The sequence below is a fragment of the Salmo salar genome, chromosome 07 (genome assembly GCF_965601325.2).
Source record: "Salmo salar chromosome 07, fSalSal1, whole genome shotgun sequence".
Classification (NCBI taxonomy): Eukaryota; Metazoa; Chordata; class Actinopteri; order Salmoniformes; family Salmonidae; genus Salmo; species Salmo salar.
In genome coordinates this window covers 3,425,001-3,446,874 of record NC_138297.1, presented here as the reverse complement: position 1 = coordinate 3,446,874, position 21,874 = coordinate 3,425,001, and the positions used below count along the sequence as shown (strand labels likewise).

Here is a 21,874-nt window from a genome sequence, read left to right as displayed (position 1 = left end):
ATTAATACTATTATAGTAGGATTATAGTATTAATAATATTATAATTAATATTATAGTAGGATTATAGTATTAATAATATTATAGTAGGATTATAGTATTAATAATATTATAGTAGGAATATAGTATTAATAATATTATAATGAATATTATAGTATTAATAATATTATAATTAATATCGTAGAATATCATTTACTTGTCCCATCGCGCTCTAGCGACTCCTTGTGGCTGACCCGGTGCCTGCAAGCTGACTCCGGTCGTCAGTCGAAACGGTGTTTTCTCCGACACATTGGTGCAGCTGGTTTCCGGGTTAAGTGGGCGGGTGTTAAGAAGCGCGGTTTAGGGAGTCATGTTTTTGGAGGACGCATGACTCGACCGTTCGCCTCTCCTGAGCCCGTTGGGGAGTTGCAGAGATGAGACAAGATCCCAATTGGTGAGAAAAAAAAGGTCCATCTACTGTTTGAGGAGAATTCAGCCTGTCACTTCACAACAGGTGATACTCCACCCAAAATGCTGTATGCCGTGGTCTCTCCTACCCTATTCCTGCAGCTACCGAGTACTCTGGAAGGTATCTCCTACCCTGTTCCTGCAGCTACCCAGTACTCTGTATGCCGTGGGCTCTCCTACCCTGTTCCTGCAGCTACCCAGTACTCTGGATGGTCTCTCCTACCCTGTTAAGCTACCCAGTACTCTGTATACCATGGGCTCTCCCAACCCTGTTCCTGTCTCTACCCAGTACTCTGTATGGGCTCTCCTACCCTGTTCCTTTAGCTACCCAGTACTCTGTATGCAGTGGGCTCTCCTACCCTGTTCCTGCAGCTACCCAGTACTCTGTATGGGCTCTACTACCCTGTTCCTGCAGCTACCCAGTACTCTGTATGCCATGGGCTCTCCTACCCTGTTCCTGCAGCTACCCAGTACTCTGTATGCCCTGGGCTCTCCCACCTTGTTCCTGCAGATACCCAGTACTCTGTATGCCGTGGTCTCTCCTACCCTGTTCCTGCAGCTACCCAGTACTCTGTATGCCATGGGCTCTCCTACCCTGTTCCTGCAGCTACCCAGTACTCTGTATGCCATGGGCGCTCCTACCCTGTTCCTGTAGCTACCCAGTACTCTGTATGGGCTCTACTACCCTGTTCCTGTATCTACCCAGTACTCTGTATGCCATGGGCTCTCCCAACCCTGTTCCTGTAGCTACCCAGTACTCTGTATGGGCTGTCCTACCCTGTTCCTGCAGCTACCCAGTACTCTGTATGGGCTGTCCTACCCTGTTCCTGCAGCTACCCAGTACTCTGTATGCCATGGGCTCTCCCAACCCTGTTCCTGTATCTACCCAGTACTCTGTATGGGCTGTCCTACCCTGTTCCTGTATCTACCCAGTACTCTGTATGGGCTGTCCTACCCTGTTCCTGCAGCTACCCAGTACTCTGTATGGGCTCTCCTACCCTGTTCCTGCAGCTACCCAGTACTCTGTATGCCATGGGCTCTCCTACCCTGTTCCTGTAGCTACCCAGTACTCTGTATGCCATGTGCTCTCCTACCTTGTTCCTGTAGCTACCCAGTACTCTGTATGGGCTCTCCTACCCTGTTCCTGCAGCTACCCAGTACTCTATATGCAGTGGGCTCTCCTACCCTGTTCATCTACCCAGTACTCTGTATGGGCTCTCCTACCCTGTTCCTGCAGCTACCCAGTACTCTGTATGGGCTGTCCTACCCTGTTCCTGCAGCTACCCAGTACTCTGTATGCCATGGGCTCTCCTACCCTGTTCCTGCAGCTACCCAGTACCCTGTATGGGCTCTCCTACCCTGTTCCTGCAGCTACCCAGTACTCTGTATGCCATGGGCTCTCCTACCCTGTTCCTGTAGCTACCCAGTACTCTGTATGCCATGTGCTCTCCTACCTTGTTCCTGCAGCTACCCAGTACTCTGTATGGGCTCTACTACCCTGTTCCTTCAGCTACCCAGTACTCTGTATACCATGGGCTCTCCCAACCCTGTTCCTGTATCTACCCAGTACTCTGTATGGGCTCTCCTACCCTGTTAATGCAGCTACCCAGTACTCTGTATGGCGTGGGCTCTCCTACCCTGTTCCTGCATCTACCCAGTTCTCTGTATGCCATGGGCTCTCCTACCTTGTTCCTGCAGCTACCCAGTACTCTGTATGCCCTGGGCTCTCCCACCTTGTTCCTGCAGATACCCAGTACTCTGTATGCCGTGGTCTCTCCTACCCTGTTCCTGCAGCTACCCAGTACTCTGTATGCCGTGGGCTCACCTACCCTGTTCCTGCAGCTACCCAGTACTCTGTATGCCCTGGGCTCTCCCACCTTGTTCCTGCAGCTACCCAGTACTCTGTATGGGTCTCCTACCCTGTTCCTACCCAGTCTCTGTATACCATGGGCTCTCCTACCCTGTTAATCTACCCAGTACTCTGTATACCATGGGATCTCCTACCCTGTTCCTGCAGCTACCCAGTACTCTGTATGCCATGGGCTCTCCTACCCTGTTAAGCTACCCAGTACTCTGTATGCCATGGGCTCTCCCAACCCTGTTCATGTATCTACCCAGTACTCTGTATGGGCTGTCCTACCCTGTTCCTGCAGCTACCCAGTACTTAACTTTGGGAAACCAAGCGAAATCCATTCGAGAACGTCGATAGAAAACATCTTTTCGAAACATAGTGAATGAAGCTGGCGACAGCCCCTCTCTCTCTCTGCATCCTCGAGAAAGGAATGAAGAAGAGAGGAGATGGGAAAAACACAGTGGTGAGATATATTCTCCAGTTATTAAAGGTAATGTGTCAGACTATTAATTATGAAAGTATAATTTTTTTTTTTTTTTAAATCCCCTTTTACCAGGCTAATTAAAAATCAAATACAAATTCACAATAATTGTAGGGTAACTCTGTAAGCCGCCCTGCACAATCCATGAACCAACAGCATCACCGAAGCCTATGCATATCTAACAGTATAGCTTCCGTCCCTCTCCTCGCCCCAAACCTGGGCTCGAACCAGGGACCCTCTGCGCACAATCAACAACTGCCACCCCACGAAGCATCGTTACCCATCGCGCCACAAAAGCCGCGGCCCTTGCTACGCAAGGGGAAACCCTACTTCAAGGTCTCAGAGCGAGTGACGTCACTGATTGAAACGCTATTAGCACGCACCACCGCTAACTAGCTAGCCATTTCCACATCGGTTACACCACCGCTAACTAACTAGCCATTTCCACATCGGTTACACCACCGCTAACTATTTCCACATCGGTTACACCACCGCTAACTAGCTAGCCATTTCCACATCGGTTACACCACCGCTAACTAACTAGCCATTTCCACATCGGTTACACCACCGCTAACTAGCTAGCCATTTCCACATCGGTTACACCACCGCTAACTAGCTAGCCATTTCCACATCGGTTACACCACCGCTAACTAGCTAGCCATTTCCACATCGGTTACACCACCGCTAACTAGCTAGCCATTTCCACATCGGTTACACCACCGCTAACTAGCTAGCCATTTCCACATCGGTTACACCACCGCTAACTAGCTAGCCATTTCCACATCGGTTGCACCACCGCTAACTAGCTAGCCATTTCCACATCGGTTGCACCACCGCTAACTAGCTAGCCATTTCCACATCGGTTACACCACCGCTAACTAGCTAGCCATTTCCACATCGGTTACACCACCGCTAACTAGCTAGCCATTTCCACATCGGTTACACCACCGCTAACTAGCTAGCCATTTCCACATCGGTTACACCACCGCTAACTAGCTAGCCATTTCCACATCGGTTACACCACCGCTAACTAACTAGCCATTTCCACATCGGTTACACCACCGCTAACTAACTAGCCATTTCCACATCGGTTACACCACCGCTAACTAGCTAGCCATTTCCACATCGGTTACACCACCGCTAACTAGCTAGCCATTTCCACATCGGTTACACCACCGCTAACTAGCTAGCCATTTCCACATCGGTTACACCACCGCTAACTAGCTAGCCATTTCCACATCGGTTACACCACCGCTAACTAGCTAGCCATTTCCACATCGGTTACACCACCGCTAACTAGCTAGCCATTTCCACATCGGTTACACCACCGCTAAACTAGCTAGCCATTTCCACATCGGTTACACCACCGCTAACTAGCTAGCCATTTCCACATCGGTTACACCACCGCTAACTAACTAGCCATTTCGATGTATTGTATAACGGTAAAATCATTTTAATTCACAGTTTTTTTTAATTCAGGCTTGGGCTCATATACGGCGCATTCGGAAAGTATTCAGACCCCTTGACTTCATCCACATTTTGTTACGTTACAGCCTTATTCTAAAATATATATATTTTTTAAATCTACACACATAACCCCATAACGACAAAGCAAAAAAAATGTACACATTATTTTTATTTTTTAATGAAAATTTCACATTTACATAAGTATTCAGACCCTTTACTCAGTACTTTGTTGAAGCACCTTTGGCAGCGATTACAGCCTTGAGTCTTCTTGGGTTTGACGCTACAAGCTTGGACACCTGTATTTGGGGAGTTTCTCCCGTTCTTCTCTGCAGGTCCTCTCAAGCTCTGTCAGGTTGGATATGTTGGTTAGAGCTGCGTTTGAGTTTGCCATTCACAAGGAGCATTGCCTGATGTGAACCATTCCTCAAACAAAAGAGAAGAATCGTTGACTTGCATAAAGCTGGAAAGGGTTATAAAAGTATCTCTTAAAACCTTGATGTTCATCAGTCCACGGTAAGACTAATTGTCTATAAATGGAGAAAGTTCATCACTGTTGCTACTCTCCCTAGGAGTGGCCATCCTGCAAAAATGACTTCAAAAGCACAGAGCAGAATGCTCAATGAGGTTAAGAAGAATCCTAGAGTGTCAGCTAAAGACTTACAGAAATCTCTGGAACATGTTAACATCTCTGTTGACGAGTCTACGATACATAAAACACTAAACAAGAATGGTGTTCATGGGAGGACACCACGGAAGAAGCCACTGCTGTCCAAAAAAAACATTGCTGCACGTCTGAAGTTTGCAAAATAGCATCTGGATGTTCCACAGCGCTACTGACAAAATATTCTGTGGACAGATTAAACTACAGTTGAGTTGTTTGGAAGGAAAACACAACACTATGTGTGGAGAAAAAAAGGCACAGCACACCAACATCATAAACCTCATCCCAACTGTAAAGTATGGTGGAGGGAGCATCATGGTTTGGGGCTGCTTTGCTGCCTCAGGGCCTGGACAGCTTGTGATCATCGATGGAGAAATGATTTCCCAAGTTCATCAAGAGATTTTGCAGGAGAATATAAGGCCATCTGTCCGCCAATTGAAGCTCAACAGAAGTTGGGTGACGCAACAGGACAACGACCCAAAACACAGGAAGTAAATCAACAACAGAATGGCTTCAACAGAAGAAAATAGACCTTCTGGAGTGGCCCAGTCAGAGTCCTGACCTCAACCCGATTTGAGATGCTGTGGCAGGACCTTAAGAGAGCAGTTCACACCAGACATCCCAAGAATATTGCTGAACTGAAACAGTTTTGTAAAGAGGAATGGTCCAAAATTCCTCCTGAACCGTTGTGCAGGTCTGATCCTCAACTACAGAAAACGTTTGGTTGAGGTTATTGCTGCCAAAGGAGGGTCAACCAGTTATTAAATCCAAGGGTTCACATACTTTTCCCACCCTGCACTGTGAATTTTTACACGGTGCGTTCAATAAAGACATGGAAATACATATAATTGTTTGTGTGTTATTAGTTTAAGCAGACTGTGTTTTGTCTATTGTTGTGACTTAGATGAAGATCAGATCAAATTTTATGACCAGTTTATGCAGAAATCCAGGTATTTTCCAAAAGGTTCACATACTTTTTCTTGCCACTGTATGTCACAATGGGATTCCGGACTATGGTGTCTCTGGACTCTGAATTAGGCTCGAAGGGGAGAGAGGTGGGTTCTTACCTTGATGTTGAGGAGTGCGGAAGGCGTTTCAGGGTTCTCATCCGAGACAAACACCTGGTTCCTTCTCTCTCGGGGGTCATCCGTCTCCTCTGCCTCCTCCTCCTCACCTTCATCTCCCTGCTCCTTCTCATCATCCTCCTTTCTACCTTCCTCCTCTTCCACTCCATTACGCACCCCCTCTTCTTCAGTCTGGGTACTGTGGGAGGTTTTTGATTGGCCATCTCTTTCCCTAGCCGCGCTCTCATTTGCTGTTACCTCGACGTGACCGCCGACAGTTCCGAACGGTTCCGAGGAGCAGGACTCCTCCGCTATGGTAACTATGGAAATGCTGACCACCTCCCCCTCTTCCTCCTCTCTGCCAATAAACTCCTCACCACCTCCCTTTCTCCTTTCTTCCCCAGAGGAAGATGAAGAGATGGAAGAAGAGAGGGAGGAGATTGAAGAGTTGGAGGAGGAAGAGGAGGGGTGGTGGAGGAGGAAGAGGGGGTGCTGCCTAGCAGCGATACCCCCATAGAGTCTCTCCTCCCTGGCAGGAGTGTACCCGTGTTACCCCCTCTGGTCAACATGTCCTGTTTCATCACTAAACTAGACTTCTCTCCTACGGTCTTCAGATGAGAGGACAGGAGGGACCGGACATCCTGGAGAAAGGAGAGAGGATAGACAGGGGTTAGAAGAATAGAACTAGGAGGAGTACTCTAGTGACACAAAAGACTACAGAAGAGGCGAGATTGGACTCCTTGATAAACAAGGAGAGGAGAGAGGAGAGAAAGGGGGATAGAAATTGGAGGAGTACTCTGTCAAAAGGTCAGGGGAAAAACTCCCAGACCTGCTAACATCAACACTACTCCCACTGTCTTCAGACTAGACAGCAGGAGAGATGGGGTGTCATGGATAAAAAGAAAGTAGAAGATCACTTAGAAATTGGAGGAATACTTCACAATGAGGCTGGGAGTTTACCCTGTCAGTATGAATAAAATTAGTTGGTCCTGCCTTGATGACTATATTAGATTAGCCTACTTGTCCTATAGATTTTTGCAGTTTTAAAATGATTACTTGGAATAAACTGACAGCTAAAACACTCCCTGTCCCAGAATGACATGTTAGCTAGCAACAGATCTGCTTGTTGTCACTAGCTAGCTAGCAACAGATCTACTTGTTGTCACTAGCAACAGATCTACTTGCTGTCACTAGCTAGCAACAGATCTACTTGTTGTCACTAGCAACAGATCTACTTGCTGTCACTAGCTAGCAACAAATCTACTTGTTGTCACTAGCTAGCTAGCAACAGATCTGCTTGTTGTCACTAGCTAGCTAGCAACAGATCTAGTTGTTGTCACTAGCAACAGATCTGCCTGTTGTCACTAGCTAGCTAGCAACAGATCTACTTGTTGTCACTAGCTAGCTAGCTAGCAACAGATCTACTTGTTGTCACTAGCTAGCTAGCAACAGATCTACTTGTTGTCACTAGCTAGCTAGCAACAGATCTACTTGTTGTCACTAGCTAGCTAGCAACAGATCTGCTTGTTGTCACTAGCTAGCTAGCAACAGATCTAGTTGTTGTCACTAGCAACAGATCTGCCTGTTGTCACTAGCTAGCTAGCAACAGATCTACTTGTTGTCACTAGCTAGCTAGCAACAGATCTACTTGTTGTCACTAGCTAGCCAACTAGCTAAGTACCTAAGGTTGTTGTGTTGTAAATTGTCATTGTACAGCTTGCATTCATGGTATCATGTTTCTATAACTAAATAGTTAGATTACAAATACATATAGATTTTATTTTTTAAAGACATCACCTGAGAGCAGTTTTTTCGGACGGAGATCTCTCGAGGAGTCACAAGCTGTCTGCCTTAGTTACGGATAACGTGATCGGCAGAGAGAGTACCATGGATAGATAGTACACGAGGTTTTTTATTGGTTTACAGTTTAGTACCACGCGGAGTTTGTCTGTCAATTTTTCGAACATAAACAGTAAGTATTTAGCAGCAAACATTTTTTTGCAGGATTTGACATTGCCAAAAAAACGGAAGTGTTCAGAATAAATAAAATATACACAATGTTAAAACCAGCTCCTCCAACAACAGATATGGATAATCTCGAAAACTAAAGCAGTTAATAACTTGCTACAACGGCCCACCACTTGTCATAGTTAGCTAGTTAGCTTCACACAGAGTTGATGGTCGTTGCTAAGTTACCTCACTTTCCCCTCACACACATACTAACGTTAGCTAGCTAACTTATGAATTCGTTGACACTTTTATCCTTAAAATGCTTCAACTACAAGAAGTATCGTACTAAAGTGTTTCAATACCCACCCAGTATTAAACTAACACACAATCAAAAACGCAAACTCACCTTCGATAAAACCAGAGATCCGTTATTGCTAGTAACTAACGTTACTAGTGCCGTGGCGTGTTGTCCTGTCTTCGCACTCGAAATAAAGGTTGATTTTGGACACTTTCTCCACTAGAATACGCTTATCGCATCCTAACAACCTTTCATCAGACGGCGAGTGACACACAGACTGCTGATATCAACGTGAAACGTTAAAAACCCGGTTAGAGAAAGAGGTACTTCTCAGTCTCTTCTGTAAGAGAGACGAAACCCGTTTGGCGCGCTGTAACGACGTCACGTCGAGTTCACTCTATGGCAAAGAAAACAAAAGTTTGGTAATCTAGGACTTGAGAAATAATATGTCAGATTTCATAGTTATCTGACAAATGAATGAAGCCGAACACTGACGATCACCCTATTTTTCCAACTTAATTGAGGAAAATAAGAACAATCCGAAATGTATTTTTGATACTGTCGCAAAGCTAACTAAAAAGGAGCCTTCGCTAATGGAGGATGGCTTTCACTTCAGCAGTAATGACATTCATGAACTTCTTTAAGGAAAAGATCATGATCATTAGGAAGCAAATTACAGACTCCTCTTTAAATCTGGGTATTCCTCCAAAGCTCCGTTGTCCTGAGTCTGCACAACTCTGCCAGGACCTAGGATCAAGGGAGATACTAAAGTGTTTTAGTACTATATCTCTTGACACAATGATGAAAATAATCATGGCCTCTAAACCTTCAAGCTGCATACTGGACCCTATTCCAACTAAACTACTGAAAGAGCTGCTTCCTGTGCTCAGCCCTCCTATGTTGAACATAATAAACGGCTCTCTATCCACCGGATGTGCACCAAGCTCACTAAAAGTGGCAGTAATAAAGCCTCTCTTGAAAAAGCCAAATCTTGACCCAGAAATTATAAAAAACTATCGGCCTATATCGAATCTTCCATTCCTCTCAAAAATGTTATAAAAAGCTGTTGCGCAGCAACTCACTGCCTTCCTGAAGACAAACAATGTATACGAAACGCTTCAGTCTGGTTTTAGACCCCATCATAGCACTGAGACTGCACTTGTGAAGGTGGTAAATGACCTTTTAATGACGTCACACCGAGGCTCTGCATCTGTCCTCGTGCTCCTAGATCTTAGTGCCGCTTTTGATACCATCGATCACCACATTCTTTTGGAGAGATTGGAAACCCAAATTGGTCTACATGGACAAGTTCTGGCCTGGTTTAGATCTTATCTGTCGGAAAGATATCAGTTTGTCTCTGTGAATGGTTTGTCCTCTGACAAATCAACTGTACATTTCGGTGTTCCTCAAGGTTCCGTTTTAGGACCACTATTGTTTTCACTATATATTTTACCTCTTGGGGATGTCATTCGAAAACATAATGTTAAATTTCACTGCTATGCGGACGACACACAGCTGTACATTTCAATGAAACATGGTGAAGCCCCAAAATTGCCCTCGCTAGAAGCCTGTGTCTCAGACATAAAGAAGTGGATGGCTGCAAACTTTCTACTTTTAAACTCGGACAAAACAGAGATGCTTGTTCTAGGTCCCAAGAAACAAAGAGATCTTCTGTTGAATCTGACAATTAATCTGGATGGTTGTACAGTCGTCTCAAATAAAACTGTGAAGGACCTCGGCGTTACTCTGGACCCTGATCTCTCTTTTGAAGAACATATTCACATTTACATTTAAGTCATTTAGCAGACGCTCTTATCCAGAGCGACTTACAAATTGGTGCATTCACCTTATGATATCCAGTGGAACAACCACTTTACAATAGTACATCTATATCTTTTAGGGGGGGGGGGGGGGGTTAGAAGGATTACTTTATCCTATCCCAGGTATTCCTTAAAGAGGTGGGGTTTCAGGTGTCTCCGGAAGGTGGTGATTGACTCCGCTGTCCTGGCGTCGTGAGGGAGCTTGTTCCACCATTGGGGTGCCAGAGCAGCGAACAGTTTTGACTGGGCTGAGCGGGAACTGTGCTTCCTCAGAGGTAGGGAGGCGAGCAGGCCAGAGGTGTATGAACTCAGTGCCCTTGTTTGGGTGTAGGGCCTGATCAGAGCCTGAAGGTACGGAGGTGCCGTTCCCTTCACAGCTCCGTAGGCAAGCACCATGGTCTTGTAGCGGATGTGAGCTTCAACTGGAAGCCAGTGGAGTGTGCGGAGGAGCGGGGTGACATGAGAGAACTTGGGAAGGTTGAACACCAGACGGGCTGCGGCGTTCTGGATGAGTTGTAGGGGTTTAATGGCACAGGCAGGGAGCCCCGCCAACAGCGAGTTGCAGTAATCCAGACGGGAGATGACGAGTGCCTGGATTAGGACCTGCGCCGCTTCCTGTGTTCAGGGTAGAGTACTGGGTGGTAGCCGGCTAGTAACAGTAACTAAGGTTCAGGGTAGAGTACCGGGTGGTAGCCGGCTAGTAAATCAAATCAAATCAAATCAAATGTATTTATATAGCCCTTCTTACATCAGCTGATATCTCAAAGTGCTGTACAGAAACCCAGCCTAAAACCCCAAACAGCAAGCAATGCAGGTGTAGAAGCACAGTGGCTAGGAAAAACTCCCTAGAAAGGCCAGAACCTAGGAAGAAACCTAGAGAGGAACCAGGCTATGAGGGGTGGCCAGTCCTCTTCTGGCTGTGCTGGGGTGAAGATTATAACAGAACATGGCCAAGATGTTCAAACGTTCATAGATGACCAGCAGGGTCAAATAATAATAATCACAGTGGTTGTAGAGGGTGCAACAGGTCAGCACCTCAGGAGTAAATGTCAGTTGGCTTTTCATAGCAGATCATTCAGAGTTAGAGACAGCAGGTGCGGTAGAGAGAGAGTTGAAAACAGCAGGTCCGGGACAAGGTAGCACGTCCGGTGAACAGGTCAGGGTTCCATAGCCGAAGGCAGAACAGTTGGAACTGGAGCAGCAGCACGACCAGGTGGACTGGAGACAGCAAGGAGTCATTAGGTCAGGTAGTCCTGAGGCATGGTCCTAGGGCTCAGGTCCTCTGAGAGAAGAGAGAAAGAGAGAAAGAAAGAGAGAGAGAGATAATTAGAGGGAGCATACGGACACCGGATAAGACAGGAGAAATACTCCAGATTTCTGACCCTGACCCCCCAAACACATAAACTACTGCAGCATAAATTCTGGAGGCTGAGACAGGAGGGGTCGGGAGACACTGTGACCCCGCCCGATGATACCCCCGGACAGGGCCAACCAAGCAGGATATAACCCCACCCTCTTTGCCAAAGCACAGCCCCCACACCACTAGAGGGATATCTTCAACCACCAACTTACCATCCTGAGACAAGGCCGAGTATAGCCCACAAAGAGCCCTCATCCTCCACATACAACACCTGTTCTGCCAGTCACATTCTGTTAAAGGTCCTCAAAGCACACACATCCCTGGGTCTCTCCTCTTTTCAGTTCGCTGCAGCCGGCGACTGGAACGAGCTGCAACAAACACTCAGACTGGACAGTTTTATCTCAATCTCTTCATTCAAAGACTCAATCATGGACACTCTTACTGACAGTTGTGGCTGCTTTGTGTGATGTATTGTTGTCTCTACCTTCTTGCCCTTTGTGCTGTTGTCTGTGCCCAATAATGTTTGTACCATGTTTTGTGCTGCTACCATGTTGTGCTGCTGCCATGTTGTGTTGCTACCATGTTGTGTTGCTACCATATTGTTGTCATGTGGTGTTTCTGCCATGCTGTGTTGTCATGTTGTGTTGCTACCATGCTGTGTTGCCATGTTGTGTTGCTACCATGTTGTGTTGCCATGTTCTGTTGTCATGTGGTGTTGCTACCATGCTGTATTGTTATGTTCTGTTGTCATGTTGTGTTTCTACCATGCTGTGTTGTCATGTTGTGTTTCTACCATGCTGTGTTGTCATGTGTTGCTGCCTTGCTGTGTTGTCATGTTGTGTTTCTGCCTTGCTGTGTTGTCATGTTGTGTTGTCATGTTGTGTTTCTACCATGCTGTGTTGTCATGTTGTGTTGCTACCATGCTGTGTTGTCATGTGTTGCTGCCTTGCTGTGTTGTCATGTTGTGTTTCTGCCTTGCTGTGTTGTCATGTTGTGTTGTCATGTTGTGTTGCTACCATGCTGTGTTGCTACCATATTGTTGTCATGTGGTGTTTCTACCATGCTGTGTTGCCATGTTGTGTTGCTACCATGTTGTGTTGCCATGTTGTGTTGTCATGTGGTGTTGCTACCATGCTGTATTGTTATGTTCTGTTGCCATGTTGTGTTGCTACCATGCTATGTTGTCATGTTGAGTTGTCATGTGTTGCTGCCTTGCTGTATTGTTATGTTGTGTTGTCATGTTGTGTTGCTACCATGCTGTGTTGTCATGTTGTGTTGCTACCATGCTGTGTTGTCATGTGTTGCTGCCTTGCTGTGTTGTCATGTTGTGTTTCTGCCTTGCTGTGTTGTCATGTTGTGTTGTCATGTTGTGTTTCTACCATGCTGTGTTGTCATGTTGTGTTGCTACCATGCTGTGTTGTCATGTGTTGCTGCCTTGCTGTGTTGTCATGTTGTGTTTCTGCCATGCTGTATTGTTATGTTCTGTTGTCATGTTGTGTTTCTGCCTTGCTGTGTTGTCATGTTGTGTTGTCATGTTGTGTTGCTGCCTTGCTGTGTTGTTGTCTTAGGTCTCTCTTTATGTAGTGTTGTGGTGTCTCTCTTGTCATGATGCGTGTTTTGTCCTATATTTATATTTCATTTATGTTTAAGTTTATGTTTTCCGTCCCCGCAGGAGACCTTTTGCCTTTTGGTAGGCCGTCATTGTAAATAAGAATTTGTTCTTAAACTGACTTGCCTAGTTAAATAAAGGTTAAATAAAGGTTAAATAAAATAAATAAAAGTAAGTGTGACCAAACTTTTGACTGATACTGTGTATATCTGTATCTCTCATCCATTTGAGTGATGGCACATACAGGGGGCTCCATAGCAGAAGTGGATGGTGCTGGAGTCCTCCTCATGTGGTAGCTCGTTGCCTCCATCTAGTGGACAAATAGGAAGTAACAGCCGGGTTTCCCAACCCACTTCCCTAATGTACTGCCTTCAGAAATTATTCATACCCTTGACTTTTTTCCCACATTTTGTTGTGTTTACAACGTGGGATTAAAACGGATTTAATTGTCTTTTTATTTCCTTCTCAACAATCTACACAAAATAGTCTATAATGTCAAAATAGAAGAAAAATTTAAAGATTTGAACAAAATAAAATAATAACAATATACAGTATTTTGATTAGATAAGTATTCAACCCCCTGAGTCAATACATGTTAGAATAATTATTTGGCTGTGAGTCTTTCTGGGTAAGTCTCTATGAGCTTTTCACATATTATTCTTTTCTAAATTCTTTAAGTTTAAATTTCTTTATTGTCAAATTGGTCGATGATCATTGCTAAACAACTATTTTCATGTCTTGCCGTAGATTTTCAAGCAGATTTAAGTAAAAAATGTAACTAAGGCCACTCAGGAACATTCCCTGTCTGTGTGTTGTGTTGGATTTGCGTAACGCTTTGTATTCAGGACATAAAGTTCATTTCTTTGCCACATTTTTAGAAGTTTTACGATAGTGCCTTGTTGGAAACAGGATGCATGTTGTGGAATATTTTTTATTCTGTACAGACTTCCTTATTTTCATTCATTTTAGGTTAGTATTGTGGAGTAACTACAATGTTGTTGATCCATCCTCAGTTTTCTCCTATCACAGCCATTAAACTCTGTAACTGTTTTAAAGTCACCATTGGCCTCATGGTGAAATCCCTGAGCAGTTTCCTTCCTCTCCAGCAACTGAGTTAGGAAGGACGCCTGTATCTTTGTAGTGACTGGGTGTATTGATACACCATCCAAAGTGTAATTAATAACTTCACCATGATCACAGGGATATTCAATGTGTGTTTTTTTATTTTTACCCATCTACCAATAGGTGCCCTTCTTTGCGAGGTATTGGGAAACCTCCCTGGTCTTTGTGGATGAATCTGTGTTTGAAATTCACTGCTCGACTGAGGGACCTTACAGATAATTGTATGTGTGGAGTACAGAGATGAGGTAGTCATTCATAAATCATGTTAGAGTGAGTCCAACAAAATCATGTGACTTGTTAAGCACATTTGTACTCCTGAACTTTATTTAGGCCATAACAAAGGAGTTGAATTCTTATTGACTCAAGACATTTCAGCTTTTCATTTGAACTTAATTAGTAAACATTTTAAAAAAAAACTAATTCCACTTAGACATTATGGGGTATTGTGTGTAGGCCAGTGATTTATTTTTATTTTTAATTTATTTTATTTCACATTTATTTAACCAGGTAGGCTAGTTGAGAACAAGTCCTTTATTTAACCAGGTAGGCTAGTTGAGAACAAGTCCTTTATTTAACCAGGTAGGCTAGTTGAGAACAAGTCCTTTATTTAACCAGGTAGGCTAGTTGAGAACAAGTCCTTTATTTAACCAGGTAGGCTAGTTGAGAACAAGTCCTTTATTTAACCAGGTAGGCTAGTTGAGAACAAGTCCTTTATTTAACCAGGTAGACCAGTTGAGAACAAGTTCTCATATACAATTGCCCACCTGGCCAAGATAAAGCAAAGCAGTTCGACAACATACAACAACACAGAGTTACACATGGAGTAAAACAAAACATACAGTCAATAATACAGTAGAGAAATAAGTCTATATACAATGTGAGCAAATGAGGTGAGATAAGGGAGGTAAAGGCAGAAAAGGCCATGGTGGCGAAGTAAATACAATATAGCAAGTAAAACACTGGAATGGTAGATATATAGTGAAAGAAAGTGCAAAATGTAAATTTAATCCAGGCTGTAACACAACAAAATATGGAAAAAGGTCAAAGGCTGTGAATACTTTCAGAAGGCACTGTACCAGTCTACTGAAGCCTTTTTTTTGTTTACAGATGAACATGGTTTATTGTACGATTACACATCTTCACGATCAGTCTTCATGTCTTTCCAGGAGACTTGCAGTGAAAACAAATCCGCATTAGGTCAAAGCAGTGGGTGGTGAAGATAGTGTACGAGTCCAGAACCCACCGCTTCAGGAAGAGGCTCGTCTACCTGGCTGTACGAGTCCAGAACCCACCGCTTCAGGAAGAGGCTCGTCTACCTGGCTGTGGAGTCCAGAACCCACCGCTTCAAGAAGAGGCTCGTCTACCTGGCTGTGGAGTCCAGAAAGGACTAGACCGTTGTCTTCAGGAAGAGACACCACTTCAGGAAGAGGCTCGTCTACCTGGCTGTACGAGTCCAGAACCCACCACATCAGGAAGAGGCTCGTCTACCTGGCTGTGGAGTCCAGAACCCACCAATTCAAGAAGAGGCTCGTCTACCTGGCTGTGGAGTCCAGAACACACCGCTTCAGGAAGAGGCTCGTCTACCTGGCTGTGGAATCCAGAAAGGTCTAGACCGTTAGTCTACAATGAGCCAGAGTCACAAAGCCCTAAACACAACATCCCTGCCAACATCACCACAGCGACAAAAGCCTGCTTTTAACCAGCCGCCATTACCTAACACAAGAAGAAGTTGAATGTTAACCAGTTGAAGAACATTCTGGAAGCTTCCTAGAACGTTCAACCAACACAACAAATTCACTTAGACTGATGTAGTAGTATACTATTGTCACGTCCTGACCAGTATAAGGGTTAATTGTCATTGTAGTTTGGTCAGGACGTGGCAGAGGGTATTTGGTTTATGTGGTTCTGGGGTGGTGTTTTTCTAGTAAGGGCATTTGATTTAAGTATTCCGGGGTTTTTGGGCACTGTTTGAGATTCATGTAATTCTATGTTTAGTCTAGGTAGTCTGGTTCTATGTTTGGGGTTCATTGGGGTTGGGACTCTCAATTGAAGGCAGGTGTTGTCTATCTGCCTTTGATTGAGAGTCCCATATATTAGCGTGTGTTTGTCATTTGTGGGGGATTGTTCCTTGCACTGCGTTTTTGTATGCCAGTAAGATTGTTCCTGTCGTGTGTATTGTTTTTCCAGTGGATGATTTACTCCTTTTTTTTTTTTTAATTAAAATATGAGCAGCCATATTCCCGCTGCAGTTTGGTCTATTCAACACGGGCTCTTTTTTTGTGACAACTATAGAATGTCTCGTGCTCTCTAACTGCATTGTGGGACATTGCTAGCTGTTGTACATACCGTGTGTGTGTATATAACGGTGTTTTAAAGATTTTTTTTACCAGTGTACTGACACGTGACTAAATTATTCCAGCTGCATCAGAAAACAATAAAGTGTTGACTTCAATTTCTGAATCAATTCAATGTGATGTTCATGAAACTGAACGAGAAATACGAACGTAACGTCCAACAGTTTCAAATATTTTATCGAGTTACGGTTCATACGAGGAAATCAGTCAATTTAAATTAAATAAATGAGTCCTTAATCTATGGATTTCACGACTGGGAATACACATATACATCTGTTAGTCACAGATAACTTAATAAGGGAAAAAAATGGGCCTCGCAATGGGCCTCAGGATCTCGTCACTGTATTTCTGAGCATTCAAATTACCAATCGATAAAACGCAATTGTGTTCGTTGTCCGTAGCTTATGTGTCACGTCCTGACCAGCAGAGGGAGTAATTGTATTAGATTTTGGTCAGGACGTGGCAGAAGGGTATTTGTTTTATGTGGTTCGGGGTGGTGGTTTGTTTAGTAGGGTATTTGATTTATGTATTCCGGGTTTTTTTTTTTGGGGCACTGTTCTATGTTAGTGTATTTCTATGTTCTGTCTAGTCTTTTGTATTTCTATGTTTTGTTAATTGTGGTGTTGGACTCTCAATTGGAGGCAGGTTGTTTTCTAGTTGCCTCTGATTGAGAGTCCTATATATAGGTGTGTGTTTGTTGAGTGCTGTGTGGGAGATTGTTCTGTGTATAGCCTTGGAGCCGTACCAGCCTGTGTATAGTCGTTGTGGTTTCTTTGTGTTTATTTTGGTTGTCCTTTTATAATAATAAAGAAGATGAGTGCACATTTCCCCGCTGCATTTTGGTCTATATCCGATGACAACCGTTACATTATGCCTGCCCCATACCATAACCCCACCTCCACCATGGGGCCCATACCATAACCCCACCTCCACCATGGGGCCCCATACCATAACCCCACCTCCACCATGGGGCCCCATACCCTAACCCCACCTCCACCATGGGGCCCATACCATAACCCCACCTCCACCATGGGGCCCCATACCATAACCCCACCTCCACCATGGGGCCCATACCATAACCCCACCTCCACCATGGGGCCCCATACCCTAACCCCACCTCCACCATGGGGCCCATACCATAACCCCCACCGCCACCATGGAGCCCATACCATAACCCCACCTCCACCATGGGGCCCCATACCATAACCCCACCTCCACCATGGGGCCCCATACCCTAACCCCACCTCCACCATGGGGCCCATACCATAACCCCACCTCCACCATGGGGCCCATACCATAACCCCACCTCCGCCATGGGGCCCATACCATAACCCCACCTCCACCATGGAGCCCTCTGTTCACAACGTTGACATCAGCAAACCCGCTCGGCCACACGAAGCCATACACGTGGTCTGCGGTTGTGAGGCCGGTTGGACGTACTGCCAACTTCTCTAAAACAACATTGGAGGCGGCTTATGGTAGAAAAAATAACATTCAATTCTCTGACAACAGCTCTGGTGGACATTCCTGCAGTCAGCATGCCGACTGCACGCTCCCTCAAAACTTGAGACGTCTGTGGCGTGGTGTTGTGTTCCGTGACAAAACTGCACATTTTTCGAGTGGCCTTTTATTGTCCCCAGCACAAGGTGCACCTGTGTAATGATCATGCTGTTGATAATCAGCTTCTTGATATGCCACACCTGTCAGGTGGATGGATTATCTTGGCGAAGGAGAAATGCTCACTAACAGGGATGTAAACAAATTTGTGCACAACATTTTAGAGAAATAAGCTTTTTGTGCATCCTAAAATATTTTTTTGGGGGGGATCATGAAACGTGGGACCAACACTTTACATGTTGAGTTTATATTTTAGTTCAGTATATTTGGATAAAACCAGTTTCAGTCTTGCTGCTAAAACAAACGATGCAGGGAGTTGGTGTCATGAGAATTTTCAATCCCAAATGATAATAACTAACAATTATTTAAGCTTTGACCAAAATCCCGAGGTTTGTAAGACCCTGAGTTTAATAATAATTAGTCAAAGACTCGTTACAGTTTATTCACGAGAACGTTCTGAAGTCAAAAAAAAAAATGCAAAGACATGACATTTTATAACTCTTATTGCCACCACCTCCTTACACGCACATACAGACACACAAACAGTAGGTGGGCTGTATCTTTCCCCACAGTCCGCATTCCTCGTTTATCACTACCAAGCTGGCAGTTTTATCCTCCCGAGATTAGAGGAACCTTGACAGGACTTTTATAACTCTTTCCTGTCGTAAGTTTCTTAAAGTTCCAACCAGGTCAGGTCATGAATAGTTTAATTGTCCTCTATATTTTCTTAGTCACACACACACACATTTCTCTCCCTTACTGGTCTCGACCAAACCTTATTGGAATTAAGTTTATCACTTTAATTATTCATTATATATGTTACATAATCTAATAAATATGTTTCAGGGTGGAATGATTTAGTCATTACCTTTTAAACATATACATTCCCTTATCATTTAAACTTTAATTTGTTTTGCAAGTAAATATGTTCTAATTAAACATTAGAGTCTGACAATAGAGAAAATAAGCGGACATGTGTGTGTGTGTGTGTGTGTGTGTGTGTGTGTGTGTGTGTGTGTGTGTGTGTGTGTGTGTGTGTGTGTGTGTGTGTCTGTGTCTGTGTGTGTGTGTGTGTGTGTGTGTGTCTGTGTGTCTGTGTGTGTGTGTGTGTGTGTGTGTGTGTGTGTGTGTGTGTGTGTGTGTGTGTGGTGTGGTGTCTGTGTGTGTGTGTGTGTCTGTGTGTCTGTGTGTCTGTGTGTGTGTGCAGGGCAGAGGTTACACACAGAGAGACCCTGGTTCATTACACACAGAGAGAATCTGGTTCATTACACACATAGAGAATCTTTAATAGTTAGGCGTTCATATTGGATACACACCATTCAGAATGGGCTCTGTGGTAGAAACATACCTCAGAATGGGCTCTGTGGTAGAAACATACCTCAGAATGGGCTCTGTGGTAGTAACATACCTCAGAATGGGCTCTGTGGTGGTAACATACCTCAGAATGGGCTCTGTGGTGGTAACATTCCTCAGAATGGGCTCTGTGGTAGTAACATTCCTCAGAATGGGCTCTGTGGTAGTAACATACCTCAGAATGGGCTCTGTGGTAGTAACATACCTCAGAATGGGCTCTGTGGTAGTAACATACCATTCAGAATGGGCTCTGTGGTAGTAACATACCTCAGAATGGGCTCTGTGGTAGTAACATACCTCAGAATGGGCTCTGTGGTAGTAACATACCTCAGAATGGGCTCTGTGGTAGTAACATACCTCAGAATGGGCTCTGTGGTAGTAACATACCTCAGAATGGGCTCTGTGGTAGTAACACACCATTCAGAATGGGCTCTGTGGTAGAAACATACCTCAGAATGGGCTCTGTGGTAGTAACATACCTCAGAATGGGCTCTGTGGTAGTAACATACCTCAGAATGGGCTCTGTGGTAGTAACATGCCTCAGAATGGGCTCTGTGGTGGTAACATACCTCAGAATGGGCTCTGTGGTAGTAACATACCTCAGAATGGGCTCTGTGGTAGTAACATACCTCAGAATGGGCTCTGTGGTAGTAACATACCTCAGAATGGGCTCTGTGGTAGTAACATACCTCAGAATGGGCTCTGTGGTAGTAACATACCGTTCAGAATGGGCTCTGTGGTAGTAACATACATCAGAATGGGCTCTGTGGTAGTAACATACCTCAGAATGGGCTCTGTGGTAGTAACACACCGTTCAGAATGGGCTCTGTGATAGTAACACACCTCAGAATGGGCTCTGTGATAGTAACATACCTCAGAATGGGCTCTGTGGTAGTAACATACCTCAGAATGGGCTCTGTGGTAGTAACATACCTCAGAATGGGCTCTGTGGTTCTAACATACCTCAGAATGGGCTCTGTGGTAGTAACATACCTCAGAATGGGCTCTGTGGTAGTAACATACCGTTCAGAATGGGCTCTGTGGTAGAAACATACCTCAGAATGGGCTCTGTGGTAGTAACATACCTCAGAATGGGCTCTGTGGTAGAAACATACCTCAGAATGGGCTCTGTGATAGTAACATACCTCAGAATGGGCTCTGTGGTAGTAACATACCTCAGAATGGGCTCTGTGGAAGTAACATACCTCAGAATGGGCTCTGTGATAGTAACATACCTCAGAATGGGCTCTGTGGTAGTAACATACCTCAGAATGGGCTCTGTGGAAGTAACATACCTCAGAATGGGCTCTGTGATAGTAACATACCTCAGAATGGGCTCTGTGGTTCTAACATACCTCAGAATGGGCTCTGTGGTAGTAACATGCCTCAGAATGGGCTCTGTGGTAGTAACACACCTCAGAATGGGCTCTGTGGTAGTAACATACCTCAGAATGGGCTCTGTGGTTCTAACATACCTCAGAATGGGCTCTGAGGTAGTAACATACCTCAGAATGGGCTCTGTGGTAGAAACATACTGTACCTCAGACCCAGACTGTATTTGTTAATAGAATAATACATCAAACATACCCAGAATTTTGACCAATCTTTGTCTTTACTAATAAAATCAGCTGATACAGCCAAATCATTATCAATAATTACCAGTAGACAAAATCAATATATTTGATCCGTTATCAATATATTTGATCCGTTATCAATATATTTGATCAGTTATCAATATATTTGATCAGTTATCAATATATTTGATCCGTTTTCAATATATTTGATCCGTTATCAATATATTTGATCAGTTATCAATATATTTGATCACAGTTATCAATATATTTGATCTAAGAGTTCCTCTGGCGTTGAATTTACAAAATGTTGCAATGTATTACGTAAAGTCGACCGAAGTGTTAGAGTCTCTCCTCTCTGCAGGCTCCTCTCCTCAGGCTAACGTCGTCCAATCCGATCTCTCCTTTGTGGCCACGCCTCCTCTCTCCTTTCAGAAGGACCTATCACAACACAGTGTTAGGGTGTGTGTGTGTGTGTGTGTGTGCGTGTGTGTTTGCGTGTGTTACTCACACTCTCCAGCCCTGCTCTCCACAGTGTGATCTGTGTGTGTCTCCACCCTTCTCCACCCGTCCGGCTCCAGAGGGCGGGGCTATATCTCAAACCTTTCCTCCTGACGAACAGCTGAAGCACGCCCACGTGGTGACCTGACAGCCAATGACGGAAGGAGAAGCACAAGTGACCCTCGCTCCAGGGAGGGGCTAAGGGGAGGACCAATCGTGCTCCTTGAATGCTCCATTTCCCCGCCCCTACCTCTGGAACAGACATGTACCGCCCACCTGGAGAGAGAAGGAGAGAGGGAGACAGAGAAGGAGAGAAGGAGAGAGAGCGAAGGAATGAGAGAGAAAAGGAG

General features: G+C 44.6%; 1 protein-coding gene across 1 annotated transcript in view; it reads right to left on the bottom strand.

Moving 5' to 3' along the window:
• The window catches only part of LOC106608421 (uncharacterized), a 138,524-nt gene that overhangs the window by 100,058 nt on the left and 16,592 nt on the right, over positions 1–21,874 (bottom strand). Inside the window, 3 exon segments of the mRNA XM_082977265.1 lie at positions 5,973–6,518; positions 6,575–6,610; positions 21,535–21,800. Of these exon segments, the coding sequence (XP_082833391.1) occupies positions 5,973–6,518; positions 6,575–6,610; positions 21,535–21,800 (848 nt within the window).